Below are 19,027 nucleotides of genomic sequence, written 5' to 3' on the forward strand. Positions count from 1 at the left end.
AAATTTTGGATTGATTTGAAGCATTTTTTTTTTGCATTCATTGCTTCAACAAATCACACAGTAATTGCTTTAGACACTAATCTCATTAAGAGACATGGCTGACAGCTTTTTTTTTAGAAAAAACTTTTTTTCCATTTGGAACAGTTCTTTTCTCCTTAACACATCCTTATCTCAAAAATGAAGAACCTCCTCAGAGCCATATTCCTTGTTAGGCAAATATAATTCACCACTGTGCATAAACTATAAATATATATATATGCTATTATCTCGGCTTTCCATTTCTCCCCGTCTCCGGCTTCACCTCGGGCTTTGGATGATTGGTGCCACAGCAGGTTTCTTGTCACACGCTTGTGTCCGTTGCTTCCACATGTGGGAAATAAGAAATGCAGGCGGTGACAGCTCCTGCAGAAGCGCTCACACCTCCTACAAGGAAGCACGTGCTTCCAAGCGCTCGGCGGCGGCAGCTACGAAGGACGTCAACAAGGCGAAGCACGGCGAAGTACAGAGCCCTCCTGCAGCAACTTCAGTAATCAGAGATGAGAGCAGGTGGGAGAGGAGGGAGCAAAAAGGAGGGAAGCCGAGAGAAGAGGGGGCCCAGCAGTTGCCTCAGAACTACACAAGAGGCGAGGAAAATTTTCCAGCCTTTGATTAGGCTCTTCAAACCGGTGTAAGGATCTTTTTTTTTTTTTTCGCTCTCTCTCTTTTCTCTACTAAAGCCAACACACTTACACACTCCGGAGCCACAACTAAACACCCACATAAGAAAAGACACATAAAACCACACACACACACACACACATATACATAAGCCCAAAATATGAAGAAAGGGTGGACGCACAAAAGAAGAAATGAGCAATCTCTCCCTCATTTTGTGACATAACACCTCCCTGCGGCTGTGTGAGCGAGTTAGAGGTGACGCCTGAAAGAATAAAGCGATCTCATCAGCAGAGAATCTCCTCATTTTCCATTTCCTCTGGAAGAAAAGGACAGAACTGCCAAAAACACTAATAACGTCCTCACATCTCTCCCTCATTCTTCATTTTCCATAGAGAGGTAACAGAGGGGAGAGAAAGAAGAAGAATCTTAATGGGGAGCTGTGATTTTTTTCTTCTCACAAAGCTCCTCGAGAGACATGGGGGGGGGGGGGGGGGGGGGGGTTATTTGGGACTACGAGGCGAAACGTAGGGAGAGCTTTAAAATTAGGGAAACAGGAAGGGAGCTAACGGCGCAGGGGAGGTTGACTCATCACGGCCCTTTCATCTTTGCCATCATCATATCTTGAAAACCATTACTAATCATACTGACACCATCATCATATTCGTCATGCGAGCACAATCACCGCCATTATCAATATCCTCTCTGTTAGCATTAATTTTCTTATTGTCAACCACTTAGCCGTCGTCGTTTGCATAATCATCCCACTGTTGCAATCACAATGACTCGTCAATATCCTCTCGCCGTAATCAGTATTGTTACCATCGACACATCATCGCCATCATCATCATCAACAAAATCATGCCTTTCAGGATATTTTTTTTTTCTAATCCTTTTCCGCTCTCCTACTCACCACTGCAATTATTGTCATTATCTTCATCATGATCTTCATCATCATTAAACCAAGTCCAATTGTTATGCTCGTCAATACAGTCTCTACTGCCATCATCATGTCCTTTGTAGTTTATCATCATACTTTTTTTTTTAATCCATCATCCACTTCATCCTTTCTTTTCCTCTTGTCATCAACATTATGAAAATATTATCATCATTATGAAAATATTATCATCATTACAGTGCAGTCAACATGATGATAATCATCACTCAGGTACATCATTGATGCTAAAAGCTCACAGGCATAGACTGTATATAAATATGCACAACGCCTCCCCCACTTCCTTGCATTGGCCAAACTGACGGTATTCTCTGGTGGATACGGGCAGCGCCATTTTGCGACTTTGGAGTTTGCGCAGTACAGTTCGAGAGTGGAGCCATGTGGAGCTGCGATATCGATGACCCGACCACACTTCCACCACACTCACTTGCATTTTCGTTTAGTTAATACCGCGCTCTGCTCTACCTCCACCAGTTACAAGGAAATGTTGGATTATACACTGTACTTATTTTTTATTTTTCTCTCTCACGGCCCTACGGGACTTCTTCACAGAGCGGTCGGCATTGCAACTTTTAGTCGTCACGATGTTACATCCTGTTTCTATAGCGTTAAGTAGCTAACTAAAACAAAACTTCTTAGAAAAAATGAACACTTGAATATGCACCAGTATTGTATTAACTACCTAAACCATCTGAAACCATCCATGACATTTTTTTTATCTGATGTGTACTTTTGTGTTTTAATTTGGCCGAAGCCCCACCCACTAACATGGAGGGGGTGGAGCTTATGACCTATACTGCAGTCAGTCACCAGGGGGAGCTCTACTTGTTTTGGCTTCACTTTTGAGGAGCTGTTCTGCCGTCCATATTTATACAGTCTATGCTCATAGCCATTACCACATATTATGATAATCATCCACTCTGTCCTTCCATTCAGTTATGAACAACATGGCTGCAATCGTCTTCATCATTGTTACAATCAAGGACTTAGCGACAAGCATAATCGTCATCGCCGTCGTTAGTGTCAGTGACTTAATGATCGTCCCCATTATTATCATTATTATCAAAATCATCACTTATGCCATAAACTCATAGCTGTAATCACTACTGTCACTGTCATCGCCATCATGTCATGATAATCAATCTTCTCATCTTCCTCATCACCTCCTCTACCATCACCATTATTATCATCATCATTATACCCAGTGCAATCGTTATGAGCGTCAACACTATCAACACAGTGTATCATCATAATTTGATGAACACTTTTGGCATCTTTAATCTTGTTCCACTCTACCCTTCCGTTTAAACTTATGAACAATATAGCTACAATCATCATCATCATCATCATCATCATTACTGTTGCAATCAAAGACTTAGTGACAAGCTTTATCAAAATCTTACCATTATTCCAGTGCAATCATTATGATGATTGATATAATTTAAAAGTACAAACAACTCATCATCATCATCGTGTTATTTTAAATTATTTTCACTTCTCTCTTCCTCATAATCAGACCGATCACACTCTTAATCACCACACAGTCACATGGCCACGACCATTATCTGTGTGATCTATCTAATCCACTTTAGCATGGACTTCATTATCACTGACACCTATGAGATCATGGCCATAATCAGCACTGTCTCTGTCTTCTTATCATCTCATCACCATCGTCATCAGTAGAAACAACTGTTATTTTCACCACCATCTTCCACATCACCAGAAATATCACACTCTTCATCACTATAAAGCCATTTTTATAGATTGCATATCATCATCATCATCATCATCATAACTACCGTTTTTTACAACCTTGACCTTATTTCTGGCATAATATACAATCGTTTACTCACCCATATAACTTTGGTGTTATTTGGAGTCGTTTGTCAGATATTTAGATCCGCGTATATCCATATAGTGGGAGTGACTGGGGCACCGAAACGCAGGCTCTAAATAACGCATTATCTGCCGCGTTTCGGTGCCCCAGTCACTCCCACTATATGGATATACGCGGATCTAAATGTATATTGGAACTACAAAAATATATGCAATTTTATTGAATTAAGTTCAAATTGTTTGGTTTTTGTCCTTATTTTGGCGAATTTTTCACTCTGCTGCCGACAGTTTTATTCTTTTCTCCTCAACTTTCCGATCCCATCATCATCATCATCATCATTAATATAATCAGCATCACATGAAAACATTAACCGTCATCTTAACCGTCATCATCACCACCGCTATCATCACCCTAATTTTCTTCATCAACATTTTAATCACCACCGTTACGTTCCCCGCTGCTTTCATTACCGTTATCATCGCCACACTCATAAACATCATTAGTGGCATCGTCATGACCGATTTCGTTTGTGTAAATAAATACCAAATGGCATTTTTTTTTTCTTTTTCTGGCGGCGGTGGGATTTTGATAGTTTGGAGCAAACGCTGGCAAAGTTGGAAACTCTGAAAACAAAAAATTCCCTCAAACGGCATTTTAAATGAATCTGGAGAGTAAAACTGCAACTGGAATAAGTGAGTACAACTCAGGCGTAGAACGGCTCTGAAGATAGTTGATCTTGAGGTGCGCCATTCAGCCCGGTTGTTTAAAATGCAGATTGCCCAAAACAACCTTTGTGAAAGGTCTTTTGTCCCTGAGGCTGTCAGCATTCCCCACCACACTGAATGAACTATTACGACTGCAGTACAGTGAATGGATGTGTACCTGTCCTGAGTCGGCAGTACATTAGCCATAGAGTTTTAATTTATGTGTTTACCGCGTCTGAGCTGAAAAACTGAAGACAAATCCCCAGCCCGGGTTAAACAACGGTGACAGATGTCGTCATTAACACCTCTATTGTCATCCTCATCCGTATGTTCATCTTCGCGATTGCCATCGGCATCGCCTCCATCATACCGGAATAATCAATAGCATCACCTGCTCTCATCCTCTGTCTGGAGGCACATCCGATTAATGGTTTATTTTCTAATATACAGCCCGCAGAGCTTGGAATTAGCTCAGGATTAGACCTCGGGTGAGGATTACTTTGCAGGTCAGGAGGAATATTGCTGAACCAGAAGGTGGCATGAATACGGACCCTTCGGAGAGTCGTTAGGACATCAGAGGGCTGAGTTAGTTAGCAGCCTCAGCAGCACCAAACCGAATTAAGCAGCAACAAAATCACGGGAGCGCTGCAGCATCTGTTGGTTCTGCCTTATTATGTCCCATTAGCATAGTGTAAAATGAGGGGTTTGTTTATAGTGCCCCCCCATTCTGGATGAAATGAAGGTAGCGGGGAGCCCATAGCTGGCTGGGAATTAGACGATTTCTCCCTGCCTTTTCTGAAGGATTACAATGCAAATGATTCACTCGTTCCTTCTTTTGTTTGACTTTTCCACTCCTACTGTTTGAAAATCTACCGGGGATATTTTTGGACGAGGATGAAAAACTGGTTTTCATTATTGCAACCAACGCACGCACGCCGCTTGCGCGCACACACACTCGAAGCGACGCTGGCCAGCAGTCCTGTGATGCCATTGTCTCGTCTGACAAGGAGGGAAAACGGCCCTGTTGCTCATAAATATGAGGCCCGCACACTTTTCGGGTGAACTGGGTTGCCAAGTTAGTTTCATAAAAGGAAAACATGCAGGCGATTATCAGCGGGAGAAGTCGCCGGGGTCAAGCTCTTACAGTCCGGTGTCACCTGCGAGGACGCCAAGTGGAAAACAGGGAGGGGAGGCATCGCTCCGTATCTCGAAGGCATCTCCTCTTCGTCTAGTTTAAATGCAAACCTTCTCATCCTGAAATCCGCGGGCACCATAGGGCATCCTTAACACTGGCTGAGAAGCCACGCTGAAAGGCCAGTGTTTCCCCAGCAATACCGGCCCCTCGACACTCACCCACTGAGACCATCCAACCATGTGCTTACAGCTTCGTTCCCTCCAACACTGCTTTATGTTTTCCTGACTCACACTTCCAGAAGTAACTTTCCCCCTTTTCCAGCAGATTTCCACCACTTTCCCTTGTTTTTCTTCTTCTTCCTTCACTTTGATTCCTCCGCAACAAACTTCATCTTGTTAAAATTTTGAAGTGGACTTGCCTTTGTTACAACTTTCTGTCCTTCTTCATATTCATGCTCTGAGTGTCCCTAATCCTTCAAGTAGATCTCTTCATTTCCCTTTCACATTTTTTGTCTTTTTACATTTTTTTTTTTTCTCTCGGGGGCCGGTCCGAGGTGCAGCCAGACAGTAGTGCATGTGTTATTATCAGCCTCCAACTGGTCTATATGAAGGCCGATACTCCCATCAGAGAATCAGGGAGACAGAAGTGAAAGAGTCCCATTCTTTCGCTCGGCTATACACAATCGGCGCCACCAGCCGGGACCTGAGGAAAAGTATTAGAGGGGAGCAGGAACAAGGATGGAGCAGGAATGACAATGCCTTTTGTTCGCAATGCATTGAGCGCAGTCTGGCATCTTTCATATTCCGGGCTAGTATTTCCCTGCTTTGAACTGTCTTATTCACGCTTTCATTCTCTCATCCTGTCCGTCGGCCTCCACGTCTCCTCTCAAGACCCACGGCTCGTCTACTTTCTCCATCTCCTGGCTCGAACCGTTTCCCCTCTCTCCTCATTAAAGCAACAACTCCTGGGATCTCCCCCAGGTTGTTTCGGAGAACTTACATCATCATCACTATCGCTGCCACGGTCATTATCATCAACAAACCTCATTAGAGGAAGGTAGCGACAGAAGCAGCAGCACCGTAGCGCAATATCCTTACTCAGTCTTTCAACCTGCTCCTCTGCATGAACAATCATGTGGAGGGGGAGGCATGTTAAGTAAACATTTCATATTGCATTACTGATTCGGTGCCATGCTGCTGACATACTAAACAGATCATTACACTCCTATGGGCAGATCAAATGATGATATTTTCCAGCATGCATTGACAATCTCAGAGCAGGACTGACAATATGAAACAGAGGACCTTTCTGTGATAAAAATAAAAATGCATGGTGGAGGTTTGGTTTCATTTGCTCCGCGGTGGGAAAGACACTTTTTTTTCTTTTGAAAAACGAAATCATTTCTAAGATGAGGATTATTATTCTAAGCCACTACCTTAATAACGGCAAGAGTAAAATCCTTAATCCGAATGTGAGGAAGGAGATACCGCCGCCACGGAGAAGTAAAATCGCGGAGCGGGAGATATTTCGCGATCTGACATTGATTTTCGGGTTCTAATTGTTACGCGCGCTGACAGCCGACTGCGCGACACGTGACTGGCAGTGGAAATTAGCACCGGGACCAAGGCTGCCAGCAGCTTGTTGTGAGGAGGTGCTCACTCTGCCACGTACGACGGAAAAACTCCAGAAATGATTAACTTAATGTAAAGAGTACATATCCAGGCCACATTGCTGTTATTTGTGTGGTTTTCACCTGTATAATACACATATTTAGATATGGACGTGACAAAATGTGGCCAGATTTTTTATTTTCTTTTAAAAAGTAATAAACGGGGCAATCGCTCCTTCCTAGACGGCAAGCTGACACCTTCAAACAAGTCTTTCCCTCAGCCAGCACAAAGGGGAAAGCAGATTTGTAATTAATCACATTAATGATGCCGAGTCTGGCACCGGAGTAGACCTTTTTTCCATCTTGACTTGTCATACCAGGGAAAGCACGGGTGTATTAATGACAGCTGCATTCCACTTGGAGGAGGTTTTGCTTTTTGTGTCTGCCGGCTCGGTGTCACGGCTTAATGGAACTGAGCCACCGTCAAACACACCTGTGGTTTGCACATCAAGACGTCTGCTGTGAAAAGGGTCCGCACCTAAATACAGTGCAGCCATTGTTAATATGATCAGCTATACCTGTGTTTGGCAATGTACACCGATCAGCCACAACATTATGCCCAGTTTCCTAATATTGTGTAGGTCTCCTTTGTGCCTCCAAAACAGTTGTGAGAATCAGAGAATGGACATGGGCCTTCTGAATGTTGTTAGTGGGGGTACCTTTGGGTCATATGGGTTGAGGGGAGGGGCCTCTGTGGATCATCCCACAGATACTTGATCAGTTTGAGATCAAGTGAATTTGGAGGCCAGGTCAACACCTTGTACCGCTTTTCATGTTTTTAGAGTTGTTCCTAAACCGTTTTTGTGTGTGAGGATGGGTGTTGCCATCAAGGAGTGTCCTTGCTATGGGGTGGGGGTGTGCCTGGCTGATCTGGTCTAGATGGGTGCTACATGTCTAAATAAGTAACATCTACACCAGTGAATGCCAGGTCCAAAATTGTCCCAGCGGAACATTGAATTGTCACAATGTTGGTTACTTCTCCTGTCAGTGGTCATAATGTTGTGGCTGATTGGTGTATGTCCATTGCTGCCTTTAAATGGAACTCGTAGTTACCACACGGGAAGTCGTTCGCACAAAATACTTTCAGTTGCGACTCCTCAACTCCGACCTTACCGAAAATGTCCAGTTATGCTAGTAGTAACTTGTCTCGTGAACATTTCATAGACGGTTGCCTAGCAGCTGTGTTCTCAAGACTTACGGCCGATGCTACCAGTTGAATGACGAGCATTTTGTGTGCACAACTTCCCAAGTCCTGACCAGAAGCTCACAAGTTCCAACTGAAGGTAGCAGCAGGTGTTTACCTTCAAATAACCACTAGCGTAGCTCTAGGATAAATTAGCCAACTTAGACCGTCGGCTATTAAAATTGTCCGTCCTCTATTTATTGACTGATCGGTTACATTTACTGCAAGATGTTGTTAAAAATAAAGTTTTTCTATCGCATTGACACAATCCCATCCATGTCATTAAAAATCACACATTCATGCCGAAACCCATCAGCACACACACTGTTCCACCCGGGCGCCCCTGAATATTTGGATGACCTGATCCTGCCAATCACCGCACTGAATGTGCTGATGACTAAGATCCGCTACACTATCTTGTTATGTAACCGTGTCTCTCCTGCTGAGCTGGGAGAAATCATTTGCGAAGCAGGAGCCCCGAATTTAATTACTCCAAGTATCATTTTTAGCTCGAGCCGAGAGAGCAGCTCCCGAGACCGGGTCCGCTCAACGAGAAGCCGCCGTCGGCCGTGCTGGCATCTTAAACAAACACGGACACGGTCATGTGTATGCAATGTCATGTAGGTCACGGCAGGAGCACGTAACCTGATGTAGTGAAGCTTTATGTGCGGGGAGAGGTTGCCCGAGGCGGTGTGGACAGTGTAAGGGCCCGCACAACAGAAAAACCATGAGGGAGGCAGGGGCAGGAGGCAGAGACGCCGTGATACAAGAGAAAGGAGATGAGAGAGAGTGGAAGATGAGAGCTTGATAGGGAGATACAAAGACAAGAGAGGAAGAAAGCGAAAAAAAAGACGGAGAAAGAGAGAGGGGTGGAGTGGTGGTGGCAGGGGAAGATGGATTTAACCCAAGGGCAGGTTTGAGTCTGACAAACTGTCAGTAACCGAGCAGGGTGACTACAAGTCTACATGTAAATTGGATGCAAATCTTCGTGTGTCTGTATGTGTGCGGTAAGGCTGAGGAAGCGCCGGTGACTGCACATATCGCCGGGCGCCACAGGGGACGCGCCGCAAAGACTGCGCCCGCGTGTGTGGGTTTATGTGCAAGGGACTCTCAGTAGTGCACCGAAGTGTGGACACGGAGTATAGAGTGCCGCGCGTGCACGCGTTTGAAACTTTCTATATGTACGAGCGCAGCGTGCGGGCGCGCGAGACCCTTCTTCCTCAAAGGGCTGTGTGGGTGCATGCGTTTGTGTGTCTCCAAGGAGACGGATCCTGTCCCGTAGAATGAGAGCGTCGTCAAACATCGGCGCTTCTCGCCGACGCGGAGTTCCTCAAAGACACAGAGATGAAGAGAGAGGAGAAGAGGAGGAACAAAGAAGAAGAGGAAAAGAAAGTCTTTTGAAGGATAAACCGCGGGATTAGATAAGGTGCTCCTTCTGGACCACTGAGCCAGTGTGTGTGCGCGCATTTGTCTGAGAGGAGGTGTGTGTGTGTGTGTGGAGGAGAGCCCATTGCTCTGAGCACATTAGCTGCTCGGGGTGAACAAAGCCTCCTCACCTGCAAGCTTTATAATACGGGTCTGGGAGCCAGGAGGGGGCTCAGTGTTTGCGTGTGCACGGGCGAGCCAGCAAGAGGAAGGGAAAAGGATGGGTTTTTTATTGAATAGGGAGCCAATATGCGTGCATATGTGTGTGTGTGCGCCATATCTAGCTTCCACTGAGTGTGTGTGTGTGTGTGAATGGGGGCGCACAACAGCGAGTAAATAAAAAAATGGGGGCTGCCTAACCTTGCATTCAATGGACAACCGTTCTGGTTGTATGTGATTGTGTGTGTGAGTTGTATGACCTAAATCTAGCTGCCAGTGGTGTGTGTATAAGAGCATATGTGTGTGTGTGTGTTCCTCACATATTCCGTCCTGCATGTGGGATAAATCCCTTTATGTGGAGCTGGGAGATTTCCAGATCCTGTTCTAATGTTGCAGCATTGTTGTGATAATGTGGGTTATGGTACTTTGTTAAAGCGCGCATTGCCACATATCTCGTCACGACAGGAGGACGGACAATGCTCCCGAGCGCGCGCGAGCGAACGAACGAGCGCCGCTCCCCGCCGTGACCAAAAGTGGCCGGAGCTGTTTGAATTGGATTATCTCATACATTTTCTATTATCCAGCAAGACCTTGAAAGAGATAGGCCTGCTGAGAGTCACAGCCTTGGATTTAAAGGGTTTGGACAATTTGTAGCACGCCTCCGCTCCTAAGCAGGAGCGTTTGTTTTACGCGTTTTATTCTTCTTGACTTATTCAGGTTAGTCTCGTCGAGATCAAGGCGCCCCCCCCCTTAAACAGACCCGGGTCCGTAAAAACGTACCGGCAGCACCCATTAATTAATTAGCAGGTAAAAAACAATTAAAATATGTCAGCGTGGATGGTGATTAATCTCAGAGAAGCGTGCAAGAGGAAAGTAGAGCAAGCGAGACTGAAGGAAACAGAGGGGAAGCAGACGTTAATCGAAGCGAGTGAAAAACATCAGCGGTGTCCTGCATGGCCACGAGGAAGTGTCAAGTCAAGGGTCGCCTCACCCAGGTGGCCTAAAACATTTTATCACCCATCGCTAATGGTGGTTCCCACACAGTTTTTGAAATACCTGTTTCTGAAACTTCTGCAGTCGCTCCAATATAACGAAGGAAAACAGAAACTTTATTTGAAGGCACTTTCAATCTGTACGTGTTTTTCTGAGTCAGCGAGGCATACTTGCAAGAAGCCGCACCGCTGTAGAATTGTCTGAACGTCATATTTTCTGTGCTCTTAACGCCACCGAATAAATTAAATTTACTCCCACCATATTGGAGATATAAAAAGAGATCTCAAAAATCAAGGCGTAAAATCAAAACTATCTGCACAGCCGCTGCGGACGCATGCAAAACACCAGCTTTGCTATCGTTTAGGTGAAAACTAAACAATTGCGCTGAATATAAAAAGAGAGAAAAAGCGCATGTATATTACCAGGCTGCGAGAGTGACCCAGTTCTGTACAGCTGACAGGGCAGCCACGAGAGATTTCTTGCAGAAGTAATTCGTATTGACTGCTCATCCTATTCTAAAACTGCACTGACTCATTTTTTTTTTTCGCTCTCTTGAGGGAGGCACAAACCAAATGTGAGAAGTCTGTCAGAGTTGTGCTTCTGGCACCTGGCAATGTTAAGTCCAATCTGCACTCTCTTATTTTTGGTTTTCACCAGCTCCTGAGGGAAACATCTGGCTGTTTAGCTGCTTAATAGTCCATGATCAGCAGCTGGCTGCTAACTTTGGCTGTCATTTGGAGCTGAACAATACATGCAGTGGATGTATAAAAGACCAAAACCACATAGGCAAGGCACTAAAGGCACTAAAATGCAGCGTGCAAATGAACGGACCCTTCCACATACACCGATCAGGCATAACATTATGACCAGGAGAAGTAAAGAACATCTTGTGACAATACAACGTTCTGCTGGGAAACGTTTGGGCCTGGCATTCGTGTGGATGTTACATGTAGCACCCACCTGGACCAGACCAGGCACCCCCACCCTATAGCAATGACACTCCTTGATGGCAGCAGCCATCCCCAGCAGGATGCAGCCTGACACAGACACACACACACAAACGGTTTAGGAACACCTCAACAAAAGGTGTTGACCTGGCCTCCAAATTCACTAGATCCCAAACTGATCAAGTATCTGTGGGATACTTGACCCACAGAGGACCCTCCCCTCAACCCATAGGACTCAAAGGCCTCCAACAACAACACTGAGAAGATCCATGTCCATTCTCTGATGAGTCACAACTGTTTTGGAGGCACAAGGGAGACCTACACAATATTAGGCAGGTGGTCATAATGGTATGCCTGATCGGTGTGTGTATATAGACAGTACAGATGATAGCCAGTTCAGTTAGATAGCTGAAGTTTTTGTCTCAATGTGGCATTTTCTGTTTTTCTCGTTTACGGTCAGCTCTGAACATATCAAAAGGTTTCTGGATGTCTACAAACATTGCTACGCCAAGTATTTTCCAGAAGGTGGTTGAAAGAATGAAAAAGAGGAGGCTGCGTTGGCACGGTTGAGCAGATTTGCCACCGACTGAAATAAAAAAAAAAATCTTGCCTGTGCATCAATGGGAACACGAGCGGAGCACTCATTCAACCCTGAATATCCGGTGCGTGTAAACATCGTCGCCGGTTAATCACGTAATTGTCGGATTGCGAGACACAGTTCACGCGCCGAGGTGCTGCATTAAAAGCATGCGGGAACAAAAAAAAGGAAGACTGCAGCTCTGGCACGAGCTCGCAGCGTCGCGAATCGTCGCCTCAAGCAGTTTCTCACAAAGCCAATCTTTGGCTTTTCAGAAGAGAAATGCTGCAACGCAAAAACCCTGGCTTAATTATATCACTTCTACGAAGTTGGCGCTCGTGACCTTGCCGGAGAACACCCTTTTCGAGCTGTTTCGAAACGAGCAAACTTTTGATGAAGACAAAGAAAAAACAACGCACAAATCCTGAGCTCGGCGCTTGATGTCGTGCGATCAATTATGTCACACAGCTGTTCGTTTTCACAGATGTTTGTGCCATGTCGCCGGCTCAGACGATTGCTCTTGTTTGGACGTGATGCATTACTTCTGCATTGGGTCTCTGGGCTTCTCATCAGTTACCGTTGACTAAATCACCCCCAGATGACAAGGAAGACCTTTCAGAAATACTTGCGCCTGGATCATAATTTATCTGTCACTAAAGGTTGCAAACAAAACAAAAAAAATAGCTCAAACTAATTTAAATTTTGCACGACGGTTGATCGATCTAGCAAATAATATCACATCCGTGCTGCAGTGTTATGCTCCGGGTTCAGTTTAAGGTGTTAGGATCACTCCTACCTTGAAGGACAAGCCAGATGAAGACGGATGTCCCTCTCCAGCAGGGTTTACCTGATCCACCACACTTTCATCTAATCACTTCCTGGTTGCTTCCTGACATGTGATCAAGTGATCCAATAAGGAGCGAGGAGGGGCCACAGGTAAGAAAATGTGAAATCAACAGGGGTGAAGACATGTTTAATGAGATTTCTTTATCGTCTCATTGCTGTCTGATCTTGTTTCTTGTCCAGCAGGACTTCTTCTTTAAAAACTTAAAATTTTTAATGTGCAGGGATGATTTTAGTATCTGTATCCTCTTTTTGCTAATCTTTTAGAAAACAGTAGTTTAGAAGGAGCATTAGCTTTATATCAGAAGTCGAGGACTGAATGTTTTAACTGGATGACCCTCACAAAAGTGCAGCGGGACGGTCCTGTTTGTGCAGAAAAAAAGGGGCTCAGCATTAGCAGTGTCAGTGCCAGGGTCTAACAGTGTGTGTTTGGGGGTTGGGGGGGTGGGACCAGCCTCGCCACTTCTCCAAAGCCTCAGCTTCATAGTTTTAGTGCCAATGCATTTTTGATGTTCTACCCTTTTTTCTGCTTCAGCATCCTCCCCGCACCTCTGGCGGAATAAGAGCGCCCCAGACCACACAGGCCCGTGTGGCTTACAATTTTACCCGGTGACGTTTGAGGTGTGTAGGCGCCCGTGTGTGTTGTGGCGAGAAGGAGGAGCGTGGGGAGGACGAAAAGAAAAGGCAGAAAGAGAGAGGGAGGCATCGAGAAAGGGAGAAAATGTTTCCCCTCGCCTGTTAAATATTTGAGAAGCCTTCTGTGGAACAGCGATGCAGTCAGAGACAGCCTGTTAGCTCTCTCTGTGTGTGTGTGTGTGTGTGTGTTTGGTTGCAGAGAGAGAAAGAGAAAGAGAGAGACGGGGCCGTTAGTTTGGACTAATTCAGCCGTGAGCGAGTCAGAGGGAGCACTTTCACTGTTTATTTATCTACCTGGGAGAGAGGAGGAGGGGGAAAAAAGAAGAGGAGGAGGAGGAGGAGGAGGAGGAGAGGAAGGGGTGGGAGGGAGAGAAAGAGAGAGAGAGGGAGAACGAGAAAGAGGCTGACCAGGTTGTCACAAACCATTAGACAGACGGGCCCAGTGTGCTTTGCCCCATGTCAATGAGGCCTGGCTAAAGACGACCGCTTGTGTGTGTGTGTGTGTGTGTGTGTGTGTTAGTGCGCGTGCGTTTGTGTGTGGAGTCTGGCGTGCACCGTGTTTGTTTATTTATGGATGTGGGTTTTTTTTTTTTTTTTTTTGCACAAGTGCTTGAATTGAAGAAATAATGTGCAATTGTGGAAACTGGCACAGGAAATTAGCTGATAAAAAAAAGAAGGTAAGAGCTTTCTGTGTGTGTGTGTGTTTGTGTGTGTGAGAGAGAGAGAGAGAGAGAGAGAGAGAGAAATTGGAAGTAAATCTCTAGTCGTTTATAAGAAGAGGAGGCAGGATGCCCTCATTGTTTCAGACAAAAGGAAAAGAGCTCCCCATGCCACAGAATAAAACATCCAGTCACACACACACGTGCACACACACACACACACACACACACACATTGCCCCCCCCCCCCCCCCCCCCCCCCTCTGTGTGTGTTACTCATTTCAAAGACACCAGATTGCATTTTGTTCAGGCCAAACACCACCGAAACAGGAAGAAAAAGGGGGATGAAACGTAAATAAGACTGATGCAGTCAGGCAGCACATGTCAAAACACTGAACCGTGCACGTTCCTTCCAGATTTCAAGGTTGAGCCGAATGCTGGGGATGTTCCTCGTTATTTTAAGGGCCATACGTGGCGGGCAGAAGAGGTAGCCCAGATAAACAACGGCTTAAACAGACACACACCCAAACACACCTTCAGGCCAAACTCCTACTGAAACTCACTTGGGGTTGGAGCTGTTCCAGTAAACAGCGTGTCTGTCAAATATGATCTTCTCCTCTGCCCACACGGACACCCAGGACAGGATGGTCAGCAGCACCACCTCCATCACACACCTCTGCCCGAGCTGGCACAACATCATAGACATCCTCCAGAGGGAGCCTCTCTTTCTAACTGGAATCTGGCTTTCAGTGCGCTGCCGCTGCCGCTGCCTCTGCCGCTGCAGAAATCCTCTCTAGATCATCAACGTCCGTCTGTGCGTCTTTGGACAAATCGGGTCGGCGGTTCATGGATCGTTAACTGGCTTGATGAGAGTCCCGATAACCCCGGCGGCGATTCAAGTCATGCTGATTATCCGGAATTCACTTTCAAACTTGGTCAGTGGCGGACGGGGGGAGCGGAATTCACATGTTATTTACGAACGCGTCGTCGGTCGGATGCTGCCGGTGCGTCTCCTCTGCAAGGTTCGAAACTTTTCTCCCATTACGCGCAGCACGGAGGGATAGATGCGCCACTTGGATTAGATCCCGTCTTCCACCCGAAAAGAAAAATGCAATCAGTTAAAATCCAGAATTCATCCGAGGTTTGTGGTGTCGGTGCTCGTGAGAAGACCTGATACAGCGTCAAAACCGGCCGTCATATTTGTTTGCCCAGATTTGTACTCAGCCTGGCGCACGCTTTGTTCCGCTCCTCTCGCGGCGCAAACCTCCTCGCGGCCAAAATACGCGTCCACTTGACCTTTTTTCTCTTATTGCAGTCCGAAGAAATACATCCCACTCAGACCGAACGCGCTCCTCGTCGCCGTTTTCAGTCCGAACTTATCGCACAATAACAACTGCGAGGCGAGAGCATCCCTCCACCCCCCCCTCACCTCACGCAGCCGCACGCTCCGACAGCATCCCAACTTGAGTGATCCCTCCGCTGCCGCTGGCTCCAATCCAATGTGACTCCGGTCGCTGTGCGCCTCCGCTCTCTCTGCGCGTCACGCTGACCGGCGCAGCCAGGGGAGCCGTCGATGATCACAGCTTTAATCCCAACATGCTCCCGCGCAACCCTCCACCTATGGCGGCAACATCACTCACCGGCACCCTGATTCGGTGTAAGTAACCCCCACCCCCGCCTCCCTCCCACCTCGCGCTCGCTCTTCTCTCTGCGCGGGCGGGGTCTGCAGCCGTGCCGCGCCGCGCCGTGCCGCGCTCCCCCTGGGGACTCTCGGCTGGCTGACTCACTGCGCCCTGGTGATAAAGAAGCCAGAATGTATAGCAACTCAGCTGAAGCACTTTATTCCAGAAAGTTAACAGACTTTCTAGTAAGACGAGAGTAAGTAATTTTATCAGGTTAATTGAGAAGAGCAGTCTCCTAGGAACTGGGGGGTTTAACTACGGCTACTATCATTCACCATCTGCAACCATCTGTTTAACCGAAGTCTGTTTATTTTCATCGCATCTGGGCATGTAAAGAGCCCGTGAAGTTCACTATCTGTTTGAAAGCTGCTGCCTGATGGATGGGCTCGGAGACGGGGGGGGGGGGGGGGGGAGAAAGAGGGCGTCTGACGGATCGCTGGAACAGTGGAGTCATTTTCCATCAGTGTCCATTAGGGCCCCAAACGGCAAGCGGAGGCAGCGCCGAGCCTAAAAACCTGTGAGCCATAAACCTCCAGACAGCCCCGTCTGACAGAGCCGCGCTGCCACCCCTGCAGCCCGCGTCCGGAGAGCGTGTGCGCAAAACTCATCCATCTTCAGGTGTTGTGTAAGTCTCGGCCCCAAAGGAGGGCGGTACGGTAACTGTCTTGCTTCCTCCGAACATGTGTCGATAACTGGTGCGAAACGAGGTGCTCGAGTGAGGATCAATCCGCTCTCAACAAGATGAGGATTGATTCAAAATTATTTGCAGAAAGTTCATTCTTTAAAGGGGGTGAGCTAAGAAACAGAAAGTAGGGAAATCCAACTAAGTGGGGTTTCTGCAGTGGCCTAACTCTTTCAGGTTCCTGCAAAACCCCCCAAATCAAACCCAAATGACTTGTTCCCAAACCTAACAGGCCATGGTATAAATTTAAACTGAACCTTTCCGCAGCTCCATCTTCCACATCTTATTGTATATCGGATCCTTTATTCAAAGTGGCCTAGTTTTGCTCTGCCCTCCTCTGCCTGCAAAGTAATGCCTATAATTTGGGCTGTGCAAAACCCAGGCAGGGAGAGAACCCATGCACCCCCATAACCCAAATACAGCTGCGTGTTGTCCGCCTCGCCGGATGAATTATTCAACATCTGTCTGAGGCGTGCATATGTAAACAGGTGGGTAGTCTCCTGGTGGCTTTTTTAAAGAGGGGCAACTACACGCCAGAAGACATCCTTCACCCCTCGGTCTCATGCTTCTCCTCCTCTGCCGCGCCACTCGGATAGCGAGTCTAAAGCTCGTGTAAGCCGTGCAGACTAAACATTATTGGGTGGATTCAGATATGAAGGCCTCTTAAGTGATCCCAAATCTGAAAGAATGTGGGTCAGGGAGTCGGCGCGGATGCACGCCTCCTTAAAAGGGTGTTAAATCCCCAGAATTTATAGCTGGGTGAGTCTGTGATTGGACGACAGCTTAACGCCTCTCTCTCAAGAGAGAGGTATAAATTACAGGCGTATGAATAATCACCAGGGCCTTAAAACACAAACCAGATGAATGTCTTTTCAAGCTGTTGACTAACAAAGCAGACATTCAGCGTTTGGGGTCGAACATGTCACCGGTCCGGCGCAAGAACATTCCCTTGAACCTCTTGCCCCCGTTCAGCAACCACCAGGTTTGCATTTGTGTGGCCCCAGCGTTTGCCAGTGCTCGCTTGATTAGAGACCGCAGTACTAATGTAAATAAATGTTGCCAGATGCGGTTGGATTGCTCCCCCCCCCACATGGTTTCAGTTAGTCCCGTGCACCCAGGCACCGGAGGAAGCCGGAAAACATCCCAAGGGTCTCAATTTGGCAAACAAATGGGAGAGGAGGCCGGGTTTGGTTACACGCTCGGATTCACTGAACAAGTTAAAAGTACAAATGCAGACTTTTTTTTTTTTTTTTGGACACTGTGAAAGAGCTTATGCACATACGGGGTTCTTTGGTTTCAAGTAACTAGTGGATCAGAGCAGTTTCGGTGTACACGCGGCTCTTGGCGGATTAAAATTATATTATAGCAGCGTGCCCTTTGAGCCGGAGCTTGATAACCTAAAAAACATTCACATATCTGCGCTTGGATCGTCTTCCATCGAGCTCCCCTTCTGTGCCAAATTATGTAATCTCTTTGCATTTCCATGTATTCCCGAGGAGGATTCGGTGCAGACTGCTCTCTGCTCCGAACTGCTCTTGGTGCAGAGTAAGACGCTGCAAGTAAACAAGGGTCTGAGGCATCAAAGCTGACTGAAAGCTTCAAGCTCTTGCCACGGAGTTTCCTGGCTGGTAGGGATACGGTGAGCCTTAACACACACACACACACACAAAAAGGTATCCAGACATGAAATATCTAAGAGGCCGGTTCTTGGTGAACATGCTGCTGCGTTTTCCTTTTAGCATCCTAAGCCATGCTTCCTAAGATTTCCATCTAGTTAGACGTGCTCATAAGCATCTTAAGACTGTGACCTTCAACCTTCCCATGCAAAGCAACGACACACGAGAAGCAAGAGCCAGAGCTGTGGATTTGCCATCACACTCCACAAGCTGCCGGGCATTATACGACAAAATCCAGTTCTTCTCAGCCACAAATAAGACACCACTGGTGCTCAGCTCTCCTTTTCTCTTTATTTGTCCCTGTCTGAAAAGGCAGGGGAGATCTGCGGTTAATCCTCTCCACTGCTGCTGTGTGTAAGGAAGGGGAAAAAAAAAACAGGTATAATACCAGAAAGCCCAGGGAAGGACTTGAGATTAAGCCACTAACTGTTGACATTGTGTGTGATTGGCAGGTAATGTCACCTCCCTTCAATGAGCTTTAATCGCCACCAGAGAGCAAGACCTCCCCCTAGTGGTTGAGGCGGCGCATAACCTCTGTTCGGGTTTTGATTCACCTCCCACCTCTCGCACCCACTTGCACACTCTCATAAACATGCATGCCCAGATGTG

At 46.6% G+C, this 19,027-nt stretch overlaps 1 protein-coding gene across 2 annotated transcripts in view; it reads right to left on the reverse strand.

Annotated features, from left to right (window-relative positions):
- The window catches only part of efna2a (ephrin-A2a), a 77,182-nt gene extending 61,977 nt beyond the window's left edge, over nucleotides 1-15,205 (reverse strand). For both annotated transcript variants that reach the window (XM_084569560.1, XM_084569559.1), the window contains exon 1: nucleotides 14,942-15,205. In XM_084569560.1, coding sequence (XP_084425686.1) covers nucleotides 14,942-15,084 — 143 coding nt within the window. In that variant the 5' untranslated portion in view covers nucleotides 15,085-15,205. The remainder of the gene's footprint in view (nucleotides 1-14,941) is intronic.
- Between the last annotated feature and the right edge of the window lie 3,822 nt (nucleotides 15,206-19,027).

This window comes from Chelon labrosus (assembly GCF_963514085.1).
Source record: "Chelon labrosus genome assembly, chromosome: 20".
Lineage (NCBI taxonomy): Eukaryota > Metazoa > Chordata > Actinopteri > Mugiliformes > Mugilidae > Chelon > Chelon labrosus.